Source organism: Poromitra crassiceps (genome assembly GCF_964638095.1).
Source record: "Poromitra crassiceps genome assembly, chromosome: 11".
NCBI classification, from domain to species: domain Eukaryota; kingdom Metazoa; phylum Chordata; class Actinopteri; order Beryciformes; family Melamphaidae; genus Poromitra; species Poromitra crassiceps.
Genome location: NC_139643.1, coordinates 4411233 through 4424951, shown reverse-complemented (window position 1 = coordinate 4424951; position 13719 = coordinate 4411233). Strand labels below are relative to the sequence as shown.

The window sequence follows — 13719 nt, the reverse complement described above, 5'->3', positions numbered from 1 at the left end:
ACCAACAGCTTATCTCCCTGACCAACAGGTTATCTCCCTAACAGGTTATCTCCCTGACCAACAGGTTATCTCCCTGACCAACAGGTTATCTCCCTGACCAACAGTGTGTGTTATCTCCCTGCCCAACAGGTTATCTCCCTGCCCAACAGGTTATCTCCCTGACCAACAGGTTATCTCCCTGAGCAACAGCGGAGGATTTTGGAGTGGACTGCTTTCCTGGCAAAAAACTCTAGGCTCCAGGTTAAAGCAGCATGAATAAGAAGCTAACAGTGGCACGGTGGCTCAGTGTCTCGAATCTCCAACCCGGTCTTTTCTGTGTGGAGTTGGCATGTTCTCCCCGTGTTTGCGTGGGTTTCCTCCGGGTGCTCCGGTTTCCTCCCACAGTCTAAAGACATGCTGTGTTTGTGTAGTATCTCAATGTATACAATATACTATATGATGCATGTAACCTGTATGTTGTCTGTGTGTAGATATAGGATATAGTAACTGTGATGATGCTATGTAAAGCAATTTGAGACATGCTTGTGATAAGGGGCTATAAACATAACTGAACTGAACAGGTGTTAGCGTTGTCTATTAGCATTTCTGTTGCGTTAGGACCTATTACAAAATAGCGATGGAGGCCTGCATTACACACGGCTGTAGTAACAGCAGTAAAATCCTCTTGGTTGGTTTATTTGTCTCTCTGCTGTCTGCAGACGTGAAGGGAAAGTGGGATATGAGAGAGATGTGTGAGAGGTGTGGTATAACTTACTTGCATAATGCAGGCCACCTCCTCTGACTTTTACAAACGCTAATCCGGATAACTCTATTGTGTAACAGTGGCTAGCTAGTAGCGCTACCTAAGCTGTGACTGACAGCTGCAACGCTATGTCAACAATGTGGCCACGCTAACGTAACGACACTGATAGAAGGACGTAGAAATCAGCGGGCGTGGGGACATTTAAATGTCTTCCTTTCACTGGTTTTACTGGTAAAAGACAAGGCAATTACCAAATAACAGAAACCTGCTAACTAGGAGGCTGCTACTGTAAGATCATTACATGTCTGCCAGTCATGAAACTGGACTGAAAACACACAATGATGATAATGTGTGTGTGTGTGTGTGTGTGTGTGTGAGTGTGTGTGTGTGTGTGTGTGTGTGTGTGTGTGTGTGAGAGTGTACACACACGTGCTCACTCACTGAGGATGTTGAGGACTGAGTCTTTCCTGAACATCACCAGCGTCCCCATCATCACATGACACATTAACTCCTGCAGCTAGAGAGAGAGAGAGAGAGAGAGAGAGAGAGAGAGAGAGAGAGAGAGAGAGAGAGAGAGAGAGAAAGAGAGAGAGAGAGAGAGAGAGAGAGAGAGAAAGAGAGAGAGAGACAGAGAGAGAGAGAGATAGAGAGAGAGAGACAGAGAGAGAGAGAGTCACACAGGCAGGCAGGTAGACAGACTGTATTCATGTGTCTGGCAGTGAACAGAGCAGTTTGTCTGTGGACCACAGGGTTAGGGAGAGACAGGGGAGCAGCGGTAAATACAGACCCCCTCATTTATTCATACATTTTGATGTGAAAATTAGAGCACAACCGATACGGATTTTAGTAACCGATAACGATAACCGATTTTAGCGGGGGGGAAATAACATAACCAATATGGCGGCCGATATAGTGCATTTTTGAGCTGGAATGAAAACAGTCCTTTTTCTATGTGGATTGTGCACAGATGTTGCACTGATATGACTATGCAAAGGTACAGTAGCAGAACAGAAGGCTGCTTTCTTAAACAAATTAAAGAATATTTAACATGATTAAACATTGTCAATGGATTATAGAAATGAACACAGAAAATAAACAATAAATAAAAAAAGCTAAATAAACATCAGTCAGACAGACAGACAAGCAGAGAGACTACAGAATATATTCCTAGGCTCGCCCGCCCTGCAGCTCGGCTGCTGCGTGGATACCTGATGGAAATCAGTCTTGTGACTGCAATTGTCGTGCTTTTTTTTTTTTTTCAAAATGTTAATTAATCTACACCTGTCCCCTATCGAACAAATAAATACATTGAATTGAATTGAATTGATGCATCATTTGTGCGTGTATCCCTTTAAGGTCTTAAAGGGATACACACACAAATGCTGCATCAGGTATCAATGAGTTAAGTTTACATGCGTGCGGGTGTGTGTGTGTGCCCCTTACATCTGACTTATGACATCACTGAGAACACCATCAGTGTATTATGACATCATCAATGAATTATGACATCACTGATGACATCATCAAATAATTATGACATGAGTGATGTCACAATGCTGATGATGTCAACAGTGATGTCACAATGCACAATTGCTCAGTTACAGGACTAGATGCATCAGTGAAAAGGACTTACATCTGAGGACGCATCGCTGCATGTAAAGATGTCTGTTTTGATCCTACCTCGATCGGTGCTGTCGTACTCCTCAACGTTACAGGGTGAGTGCTGGTTTCTGTGTAAACTGAATGACAAACTAGGCTCTATATAGTTGCCTAAACTAGAGCTGTGCTGCAGTGCTGAGAGGATTGTAAACAATGTGCTCTGCTATATATTCAGAAAAAAAAACTTTTTTTCATATCGGCAAACATTTGAGCCGATACAGATATGATACAGATCTGACGTTTGACCAAATGAGCCCATTTCAGTGTCGGTCCTGATATATCAGTGGGGCTCTAGTGAAAATAGGTGAGCCTCATTCTGTAGACGCCCACCTCTATTCACCTTATTCTTTGCCCATACAAGGACGCTCTGCATGATGTCATTTCTTAATCGTCTTTCCGGTTTTAAACACGGAAATAGAGTACGCCTACCGCAGACTTGCCAAAAAACTGTTTTCAAGCAAAAAAAAACCCAAACTGTTTTAAAGTTTTAATATTTGTCGGGTGAGAACGTAACATATATGTGACCAGTTTATCAGAATAACGCCTATTGGAAATCTTTAACGAGCAGCGAGGACCGGGAGCGCTGACTGTGCTGACACCGGTCGGACTAGCTATCTGTCAAACCCTACTGTAGTTAGGCTACTGGCAGTGAGAAAACACTGTCGACGTGCTTTTGTAACTAACGTTAAATGCCGACCGGGTACAGTCATCGGCTCCTCGCAGCAGTAACGTTCTGAACATGTAACTGAAGTTGGCCGCAGTGTAGCTTAAAGGAGAATTTCGTTTTTTTTTTACCTGGACCCCTCTCCTCACATTAATTATGATCCGACAACTCACCCAGTGATCTCCGCAGCGTTTCTGGCCGTCCTACGCGTTGTTTTGAGATCAATACTCTCCAATCCAGTCGTAAAATAGAGCTCCGTGGGGGCCAAGTGGCAGCCTGTCTTTCCTGCATCTAAATAGCCAGTTTTATTCCCGTTTTCGCCACATATCGTCATAATCTCATCCCTCAACAACCACCAGACTGATATTCCCTCCGGGGCTGTTTCCTGGAGTCTCCCAGGGATCAAATTACCTCATTCGTGATCTCGGTCACCAAGTCTCGTCAAGTCCCGCAATACTTTCCTGCCGGCTGGCCAACTACAGGTAGTTGGCCAGCCGGCAGGAAAGTATCGCGGGCTGCCACTTGGCCCCCACGGAGCTCTATTTTACGACTGGATTGGAGAGTATTGATCTCAAAACAACGCGTAGGACGGCCAGAAACGCTGCGGAGATCACTGGGTGAGTCGTCAGATCATAATTAATGTGAGGAGAGGGGTCCAGGTAAAAAAAATGTTGCCAAACTTCATTCATACTGACGTTTTATTTTGAAAATGGCCGCCAACTAGCGCTGAACCGGAAGAACAAATACGTTGCGTCGAACACGGAAGAGAGAAAAAGTGGGCGTGGCGAATAAGGTGAATACCCCAGGTTAGAGTCACTAATGCAGGAAATACACTAGCTGACTTTGAAATCTTAACTGTGATTATGAAGACTGGTAGTTTACACTACACGACTGGTTCATTAAGACTTTTTATCACGACTGAAAAACTCACTGAAATACATGACACGACCTGAATCACAGATCAAAATACACTACCTGACTGTGCGCCCAGCAAACTCACGTCTTTCAAGTTAGAAGACGGTATGTATTTTAGGTATAAGTCACATTCTTTACCTGTGTGGAGTCGATGACGGCTACTATCATGTTGAGCAGCTCTCCACTCCGCAACGTCTGATCTGGAAACTAGAGAGAGAGAGAGAGAGAGGCAGGGGGAGAAGTAGATAAGAGTTGAATTGATTAGTATTAATGAAAGTAATAATAACAACAATAATAAGCATTATCACCAACAGGTTTCAAAACACTTCACAAAGTAACAACAGTCACTACACACAATATTATATTATACACAATGTTGTGATGTATAAACTTTAAACCTTTACATTCTGTGTCTAAACAGAGAGCGAGAGAAACGATCAGGGGCACACGCACAGACACACACAAGCAGAGAGAAATAAATATAATATTTCTATAATATTTCCTATAGCGTACACTATATTACGCAATAGTTTATAGTGACATTATTGTGCTTTCTGCCTTTTTTTATCTTATATCGTGACAATATTTCTATATTATTCCTATGATATTGCCTATAGTTTAAGACTATGGGGACATAGTCAGAGAGAGAGAAGGCAGATAGAAATTCACGGCTGGGATGTGTGACCGGGAACGAGTCGGTCGTTTCGAATTTTAATGACAACTGGGAATACCTTGTTACCATTGGTAGTGTGACTTGGTTATTGATTACAAATACATTGTATTCGATCAATAAACAAGTCACAGTACCAGTTGTATCAAGGTTTTCCCAATTTGTCACAACGAAAAGTGTGTGTGGTGTGTGTGTGTGTGTGTGTGTGTGTGTGTACCTCGCTGTAGATAGAGGGAGTGAGGTAGCAGAGCAGGCGCACATCGTCCTCCTGGCAGGCCTTCATGTCCATCATCAGACAGGTGTGCAGGTCGCCCAGCGCCGTGGCCTGAGCAAACGACTCGTACAGGAGCATCTTCCCCATCGCTGCTTTACTACACACACACACACACACACACACACACACACACACACACACACACACACACACACACACACACACACACACGGTTACAGGCTTTCCTGGCTACTTCACTAGCTAAGTTTGTTGAGCTTAACTGAGCTGGCTCTTCTCAGATGGCCCATTTCCACCGCTGGTATCAGCGTGGCCCTGCCCAGCTCGTCTCGCTTTTTTGTCTCATTCCACCGATCAAAAACGTGGACAGCCCAGGTTGAGTCGGGGTTGAGTCGTGCTAGTTTTGGTCCCTGCTTTGTCGAGGTTCCAGCGCTGTGAACCATACCGTGACGTGAAAACACTGCAGACGACTGATTGGTCAGGCAGAATCGTGTTTACTGTATCTACTGTCAATGCTGGACACCAGTTTAGTGGAGCTTACCTTCTCTTCTGTTATTTCCACCAGTCTTTTGTGTTGCTGCCTTCGGCTCTGGTGAAATAAAATCGATCTCCTTGCTCAGCTTTAACATGACGGTGGTTTTCAATTGTTTTGAGAGAGAAAAAGTCCGCTGTCGGCTCCGCTAGGCCGGAGGCGGGGGTTTAGCGATGTCGCGGTCTTGCCTGGCCGAGTGGGTGCCGGGGTTAAAGGCAGCGTGGATTATACCGGACATGTTTTGGATGGAAATATTTGGTAAGTCTGCTTGTTGCACAACACTGTGTTGTCTGATAGTGCTGACCAGCTGGTTACTGAACTAAAGTTAGCTGCTGCTGCTAAGTGCTACTGCTAACGTTACAGGTGATGAGTCTCAGCTAGAGACTGCTAATTATTAGCCTCCCGTGTGAAATGGTGGCAGTTTGGTTCAAAGTGAGCGACTGTGTTTCTAGGCTGTGTGATTCATTGATCACGGGTAACGGGTCTTATATTGACGGGTCTGGGCGGGCACAGGTTTGCAGAATTGGACCCGTGCAGGACTCTGGCCCAAGTAGGGTATAATGTATTAACGTTAAAATGAAATCCATACACGGAACTTTTAAACTGGTTATGAAATACCGGTGCCTCTATATGACATACATGGGCAAATAAGACCATCGGCTAGGAGAATGGATATCAATCTGTTGTTATTTACATGCACTCGCTGCGCGTTAAAATGCCCGTCTTTGTAATATGATTCAACATCTTTCCAGTTACGGGCGAAACACGGTTTTGGGCTATATAGCTAATTTCACCTTTTCATAACAACTGTAGGCAGGTCAATTTTTATATAATTCACCCGTTTGGAGTAAAATAGATGATAGAAAAGGGGGTGATTGACAGATCACCTGTGCAGTGATCATGCAGCTTGCCGATTACGGACCAATAGCAGGCGGAGCTGCGGTTCTGGGAAACTCCCATCTCACGTGGAAGGACTCAACCCATTCCCTCCCACTCTGCTGAGGAAAAATCAAGATGGTGATGGCCTATGTTTGAACTCCGCCAGGTAGAAGAAATTGAATGGGATAGCTACGTCCATATTATTTATGTCTATGTTTCAGCCATCGCGATTACTGCTGTGTGTACGCAGCACAACGGTGTGGCATCACTACATCAACAAGTCACAGTATTGGCATTATCACGCTCTCGAATCACGATATGAATTTTGGACAATATGAATATGAATTGTAGCGATATATCAATAACGATACGGCACACCCCTAACACACACCTGGCTTTGAGGTAGTAGAGCAGGTGGTAGCCTAACATACACACATGCACACACCTGGCTTTGAGGTAATAGAGCAGAGCCCTGTACCACGAAACAAGATTAGTGGCTTAGCGAGGTAACTTCAGGTTTAACCCTAGTTTTGCCGTACCACGACGCTAGTTAACTTCTTACCGAGATAGATCACCATAGCAACTTATGCTCTACGGCTAACCTGCTTTGTAGCAGGTTAAGTTCAGAGGATAAGATCTAAACCCATGAAAGACCCACCTGCTTACCAATCAGCTCTCTGGAAACAGCGAGTCGCCATTCACATGGTCCCCATATGAAAAATATATTGCATTCAAATGAAAAGAAAAAGAAAAAAGAAAAAAAAAGGCTCCTGTTGAATTACTGTAAAATACCAATTAGAAGCCGACTTCCAAATTGCCGCGGGTCCCATATTTAAGCGGGGTCTGGATACATATTTTGTACATAAAAGCAGGTCCCAATTTGACGCCCGGTTAGTTTTTTCAATGTTTTCTTTTTACCTTTGCGACATCCTGTTGAATGAAATGTGCCTGGTATGTTTCCCTGCCAGCGGGCATACCGTACTTTCACATGTGCGCTACTGAAGAGGGTATAGCGGCTCCATGAGTGATGAACTTTTAAAAAATTCGTTTTCCATCAACATCTGATGATTCTGAAAATTGTGTAGGCATTTCCTGAAGATTTTTATACACTAAAACCGACATCTCTGGTGTAATAATTATTTTGAGAAATGTGCCTATGGTATGTTTCCCTGCCAGCGGGCATAGAAGTCGGCTTCTAATTGGTATTTCACGGCACTTTCACGTGTGCTACTGAAGAGGGTAGGCTCCGTGAGTGATGAACTTTTTAAAAATTTGTTTTCCAGCAACACCTGACAGTTATGAAAATTGTGTAGGCATTTTCTGAAGATTTTTGTAGGCCTACAAATCCGACATCTCTGATTGAGAAATGTGAGTATGATAGGCTATAATGTTTCCCCTGCCAGCGGAGGAGGCAGTGCATGCAACAAATAATCTGCTCACATGATGATCATGTTCTCTCACCTTCAGCGGAGAAAGTTTAGTGGTAAATACCGGTAGGTCACAGTTCAGCTCAAATTTTATTTGATTTCATGTACAGGCCAGAACTGGCATGCAATGCTCTGCTGCGCTGAGAGGGAGGCGCGGCTCTCCCCATAGACAAGCAATCGTGTGGGGGGCTGTAGCCAACTGATTAAAATAAATGGTTTAAATAAACAATTTCATACTATTTACAATCTTTGCTGAGCAATATTTTTGTACAAAAATAATTAAAGCAGGTCCCAAACTGCCGCAGGTCCCATATTTACGCGGGGTCTGGCTACATATTTTGTCAATTAACGCCCGGGCTAATAATTGGTATTTTACGGTAATCAAGGACTAAAGCCTTGCACTTTGTTGCAGGCTACATTTAAATTAAGCCCTACTTACCACTTTGGAATATGTTTTTATATATTCATTTTTGTGCTCTCAAGTAGCCTAGATACGTTGTTTGACCCCGCCGATCGATTGCAGCTGAATAGTGAGTGGAGAAATATCACTAAACCGGCATAAAAAGGTTAGCTACATAAACGCACGGTGCCGTGTGCACAACGGAGTTGAGACTGACGTTGGGTTGGACATAGTCATACATGCTAGAATAGCCTACTACATCTAAGCAATTTAATATGGGATCGCCTGCACACAGATTATTCATATCTAGGCTACTCCTGCATTTTGCAGCTGCAACTGTGTTGCTTTTGGCTTGTATGATGTGATTGAACTTCATATTTCCAGCATCATTATATGAAATATGGAGATATGCGACTCTGCTGACAATATATGTGACCACAAAATAGGCTATTTTTTATACTGTAAATTAAACCTATGCCCGCACGTAGGCTACCGTGTCGATTCAGTTCAGAAGCCTTTATTTTATTTTATTATCATTCTTTTTTTTTATTGATAGCCTATAGGAATTATTCAATCAGTGCGACTAAACACATCATGAGATCATTATTATTCGTTGAGCCTAAATGGTCTATACATACGGATTTTGGACTGAGACATTACACATTGCTTCCACTCGCAGTTTATTGAGAGGGTGAATTCAGCTGCTGTAGGATACGTGGAGGCAGAAACCGCTCTTCAAATAAATGACTGATGTGAATAAAAGTGTAACTTTAGACAGTCATTCGGGAACAGACTAATAACATCAAATGCAGATTTTGATTCTGACATAGTAGTTGGCTTTGAATGAATGAGGAAATAGGCGTGTCTGGCGCTGTAAAAGCTACGGTTCTGAGCTGGAGCAGTCCATATTGCATTGTGATTGGCTAGTTATTAAAAACCACGCCTCTTTTGTGGGGGACGAGCTCATGTGCACAGGCATTTTCATGTGCACGCGCTCTCAACTTGATTAGAAAAACCTGGTTCCACTTAACGAGTGGCAAACGAGGTTCGTGGTACAAGTTAACTACAATCGAGCTTATCTGGTTTAGACAAACCAGATCAAGGGACAGATCCTGGATCTTCTTATAGAACATTCGTGGTATAGGGCCCAGGTGGTAGCCTAACATACACACACCTGGCTTTGAGGTAGTAGAGCAGGTGGTAGCCTAACATACACACATACACACACCTGGCTTTGAGGTAGTAGAGCAGGTGGTAGCCTAACATACACACACCTGGCTTTGAGGTAGTAGAGCAGGTGGTAGCCTAACATACACACATACACACACCTGGCTTTGAGGTAGTAGAGCAGGTGGTAGCCTCACATACACACATGCACACACCTGGCTTTGAGGTAGTAGAGCAGGTGGTAGCCTATCTTGGGTTGTTTCTGGTAGAGCTCAGCCAGCATGTCGAGCAGCACGGAGAAGCCTGCGTTGTCCTCCTGCATGGTGCACAGGTTCCTGAACACCAGACACACGGGCTTACACACAGACTCCTCCAAAGACCTGCAGACAGACACACACAAACACACGCACAGGGAAACATTAGAATACGGGGTAGCCTGGGCATGAAACTAAGGGTGTATTCACACCTATCTCGTTTGGAGCAGTTGTTCCGAAACGGAGAGCGTTTTCCCCCTTGGTGCGGTTCGTTTGGGGGAGTGTGAACACAGCAATCGCACTCGGATGTGGGACAAAACAAGCGGACCGAGATCGGCAAGAAAGGGTGGTCTTGGTCCGCTTCCAAACGAACTCTGGTGCGGTTCGTTTGTGGTGAGAACGTGAGCCGACCTCGATCCGACACAGCTGCAGGAAACAGTGCGCATTTTTGGATAAACCAGCTGCCGTAGTCAGCTGCGCTGTGAGTAATGGCCTGAAGAACGAGCATTTTTATCGTTTAAAAACAACATCTTCATTCAGATCCTGTTTTGGTGACTTGTGACTTGCATGGATAAACTTTGGGGGATTTTTGGATCATCACATCAGCAGTTTGAACTCAATCAACTTACTTCGGTCTCCATTCAATAAATGAAAACAAGTCGTGGTAATCAGAGCCAGCCTTATTTGTGATAAAACTGTCTGGTTCAGTCAGACAATCAGACTGATTGCATGTCTTCCTCGAAATGTCCATAGGCTATTATTAAATTATTTATTAATATTTTATTCCTGACAGGACGGGTATTCATATAGCCTATGTGTAGGCTAATCAAGTCTCCGTGATAGTAATAGCAGTAATAGGCTAAATAAATACATAGGCTACATAGCTACATAAATAAATAACTTTCTCCCTCTCTCTCTCTCTCGATCCCTCCCTCTTTCTTTCTCTCTCCTCGCACGGGGCACGCCTGACATAGCCTACAATGTAGGTCTAACAAAACGCATTCTTATAATCATATAGGAAAATCTCTGGGAATTATTTTTTCCATCCCGAGAGGCTATTAGCCTATCAGAGTGTCTGCTGGCCAATCCAGGAAGTTTGACAATACTATTTGGACCGTTTGATTTGTGGCTGTGTGAACACAAACGAACCAAGGCACAAATGCAACAATTGTATCAATTAAGTACCTGAATCGGAAACAAAGCAAACAACCTACAGGTGTGAATACACCCTAAATAAGGGTGTTTACACACCTACAGTTAGTTTGCTCTTGTCTGAATCAGTTGATGAGTTTGTAAACTTGGAGCGTTTTCCTTGTTTCTTTTCGCACAGATAAAAATCCAAGTGAACCAAAATTAGGGATGTCAACCAATAACCGATAACCGACCGTTTCAACATTCAGCAAATAATAGTCAGACACAGACATCAGACAGACATCATCCCTGATGACATCATCACAGAAGTTATAATAGCCTCACCCACGAAGGATGACATCACTGATGACATAATCACTGATGACATCACAGAACTTATAACAGCCTCACCCAGGAAGGATGACATCACAGTGGTGACATCATCACTGATGACATCATCATCCCTGGTGACATCACTGACTGATAACATCACAGAAATTGTAATAGACAAACATTGACAGAGGACAGAGAACAGAGCCCACACTGGCAATCCCTGGTGACATCATCCCTGATGACATCACATAACTTATAATAGCCTCAACCAGCAAGGGTGACATAACTGTCAGGCATGGTGACATCATCATTGACTGCCATAGCTGTGGCCGGCACAAAAATGTAAACAGTCCACACTGGCAATTACAGTATATACTATAGATCAGTTATACTCAACTTGCGGCCCGTGACAGGGTGCAGAGTGGCCCCTCTACACATGCCCATTCACCCCCCTCCATGGGTACATCTACCCGTTCCCCTTCCCACCATTCATACATCATGGAGATAGGGGAAGGACAGACATACATACCCCCTCACGCCATCACTGATGACATCACTCACTGACGACATCACAATGATTGTCCGCAGACAGGATACATACAGACACTCACTGATTACATCATCGAGTGCTTTAGTGACATCAATGAAGATGACATTTTGACATCAGTGATGCAAAGTCTGCGCACAATAGACCTTATTCACAGCGCGGCCATCTTGGATTACGTCATCGCACAGGGTGGCAACGCATCTGAGCCTGCGTTACAACCCATGTAAACAATGGAGCGGTAGTCCCAAAACCTGAGTTCTGTTCCACCAATTTCTTTTGATGAAATTGATAAATGGGCAGATGACAACGTCAACATCCCCAAAAGGATTCAAAAGAAGGGCTACAGTAACTGGATTGAAGGGTACATCCACGATATTCAAGGTAAATTAGGGTGCAACGTTACTGTGTACAAAGACTTGCTATCTGTGCAGTGCTTGCTCCGCCGTCATATTAACTTAACTTATCGTGATTTTTGCATGTTAATCATGAATCAATCTAACACGATTCATTTGTAATCTGACAACTTTAGTAGCGCTAACATTGCTGACATCGTCAGTTAGGTGTAAGTAGATATTGGCCACTTGTAGGTGCTATGACGTTTCCATGCTAACATTGTTTTATTAAATCGATGAATGAGCGTTATTCTATCATTAGTAGCCTACTTTTCAGATAGGTTTAACGTTGAAGGATACGTTCATATCAAATTACATAGCCTGGAAGCAATTGCAACTAAAGTTGTCAGATTACAAATGAATCGTGTTAGATTGATTCATGATTAACATGCAAAAATCACGATAAGTGAAGTTAATATGACGGCGGAGGAAGCACTGCACAGATAGCAAGTCTTTGTACACAGTAACGTTGCACCCTAATTTACCTATCGTGGATGTACCCTTCAATCCAGTTACTGTAGCCCTTCTTTTGAATCCTTTTGGGGATGTTGACGTTGTCATCTGCCCATTTATCAATTTGATCAAAAGAAATTGGTGGAACAGAACTCAGGTTTTGGGACTACCGCTCCATTGTTTACATGGGTTGTAACGCAGGCTCAGATGCGTTGCCACCCTGTGCGATGACGTAATCCAAGATGGCCGCGCTGTGAATAAGGTCTATTGCACAACTTTGCATCATTGATGACATCATTCACTGATGACATCACAATGATTGACATACATACAGACACTCCTGCAATTATTAGATATATATATATATAGATAGATATAGAAGATAGATTAGATAGAAGATATCGATTATCAGGTCATACTTTGATGTAATCTATATTATGCACCAGTTCAACCTGACTGTGAAAGCGTATCAACATTGCTGTCCTGAACATACGTTCCAGAACAGATCAGTTATTGCACTTTTTGTTTACTAGGCCTCTCGTCCGATTTCTAGGCTCACTCGCTGTGCGTCCTCGCCTGCCCTGCAGCTCACACACGCGGGCTCGCCCGCAGCTCGGGTGCTGCGTGGCCTCGCCTGCCATATTGGCACATGTGTTGCTCACAAAATGTCATTTCCCTTAAGTTTACATGTGTGCGGAGGTGTGTGCCCCCCTTAAGTTTAATCACTGATGTCATAAGATGATTTGTCTCTTATGACATCACTGATGATGTCAAAATGCATGACATCGTCAGTGATGTCACCAGTGGGACAAAAATGTACCGGAGTCATTACGCCATAGAATTAGTTGCCATGCCATTTGTGAATAAAGCTCGCTCGTTAAACTTTACCCTCTGGTCTCTCATGATTGAAATGTTGGTCTCAACCTAGTTTCAAGATGAGAACCAGTCATGTGACCTCATATCACAATAGGCATCAGCGCTCAGCATAAGTCAAGTGTAATCCAAGTGTGACGTCCGTTATGACGTGTGCCTCCTGACTCATCACCCCATCCTCAATAGCTTAATAGCCAATCAGCCCCTGTCAATATGTCAATATGACGTTGGTAATGACGTCACTGCCGAGGCTATGACGTGGCAGTACATATTAGGGGTGTCACGGTACACAAAAGTCACGGTACGGTACGTACCTCGGTTTTGGGGTCACGGTTCGGTACGAATACGGTACGGTACAAAAACGGGGGGAAAAAGCAACAAATCCCAAATTCTGTTTTTTTCTAGGGATGTTCGATATTGGCTTTTTTACCGATATCCGATAATGTCCA

The 13719-nt window shown here is 43.6% G+C and overlaps 1 protein-coding gene across 1 annotated transcript in view; it reads right to left on the bottom strand.

Moving 5' to 3' along the window:
- LOC310785307 (integrator complex subunit 3-like) overlaps positions 1 to 13719 on the bottom strand; it is an 84296-nt gene that overhangs the window by 10933 nt on the left and 59644 nt on the right. The window contains 4 exon segments of the mRNA XM_083646329.1: positions 1184 to 1259; positions 4119 to 4187; positions 4868 to 5021; positions 9503 to 9667. Coding sequence (XP_083502455.1) covers positions 1184 to 1259; positions 4119 to 4187; positions 4868 to 5021; positions 9503 to 9667 — 464 coding nt within the window.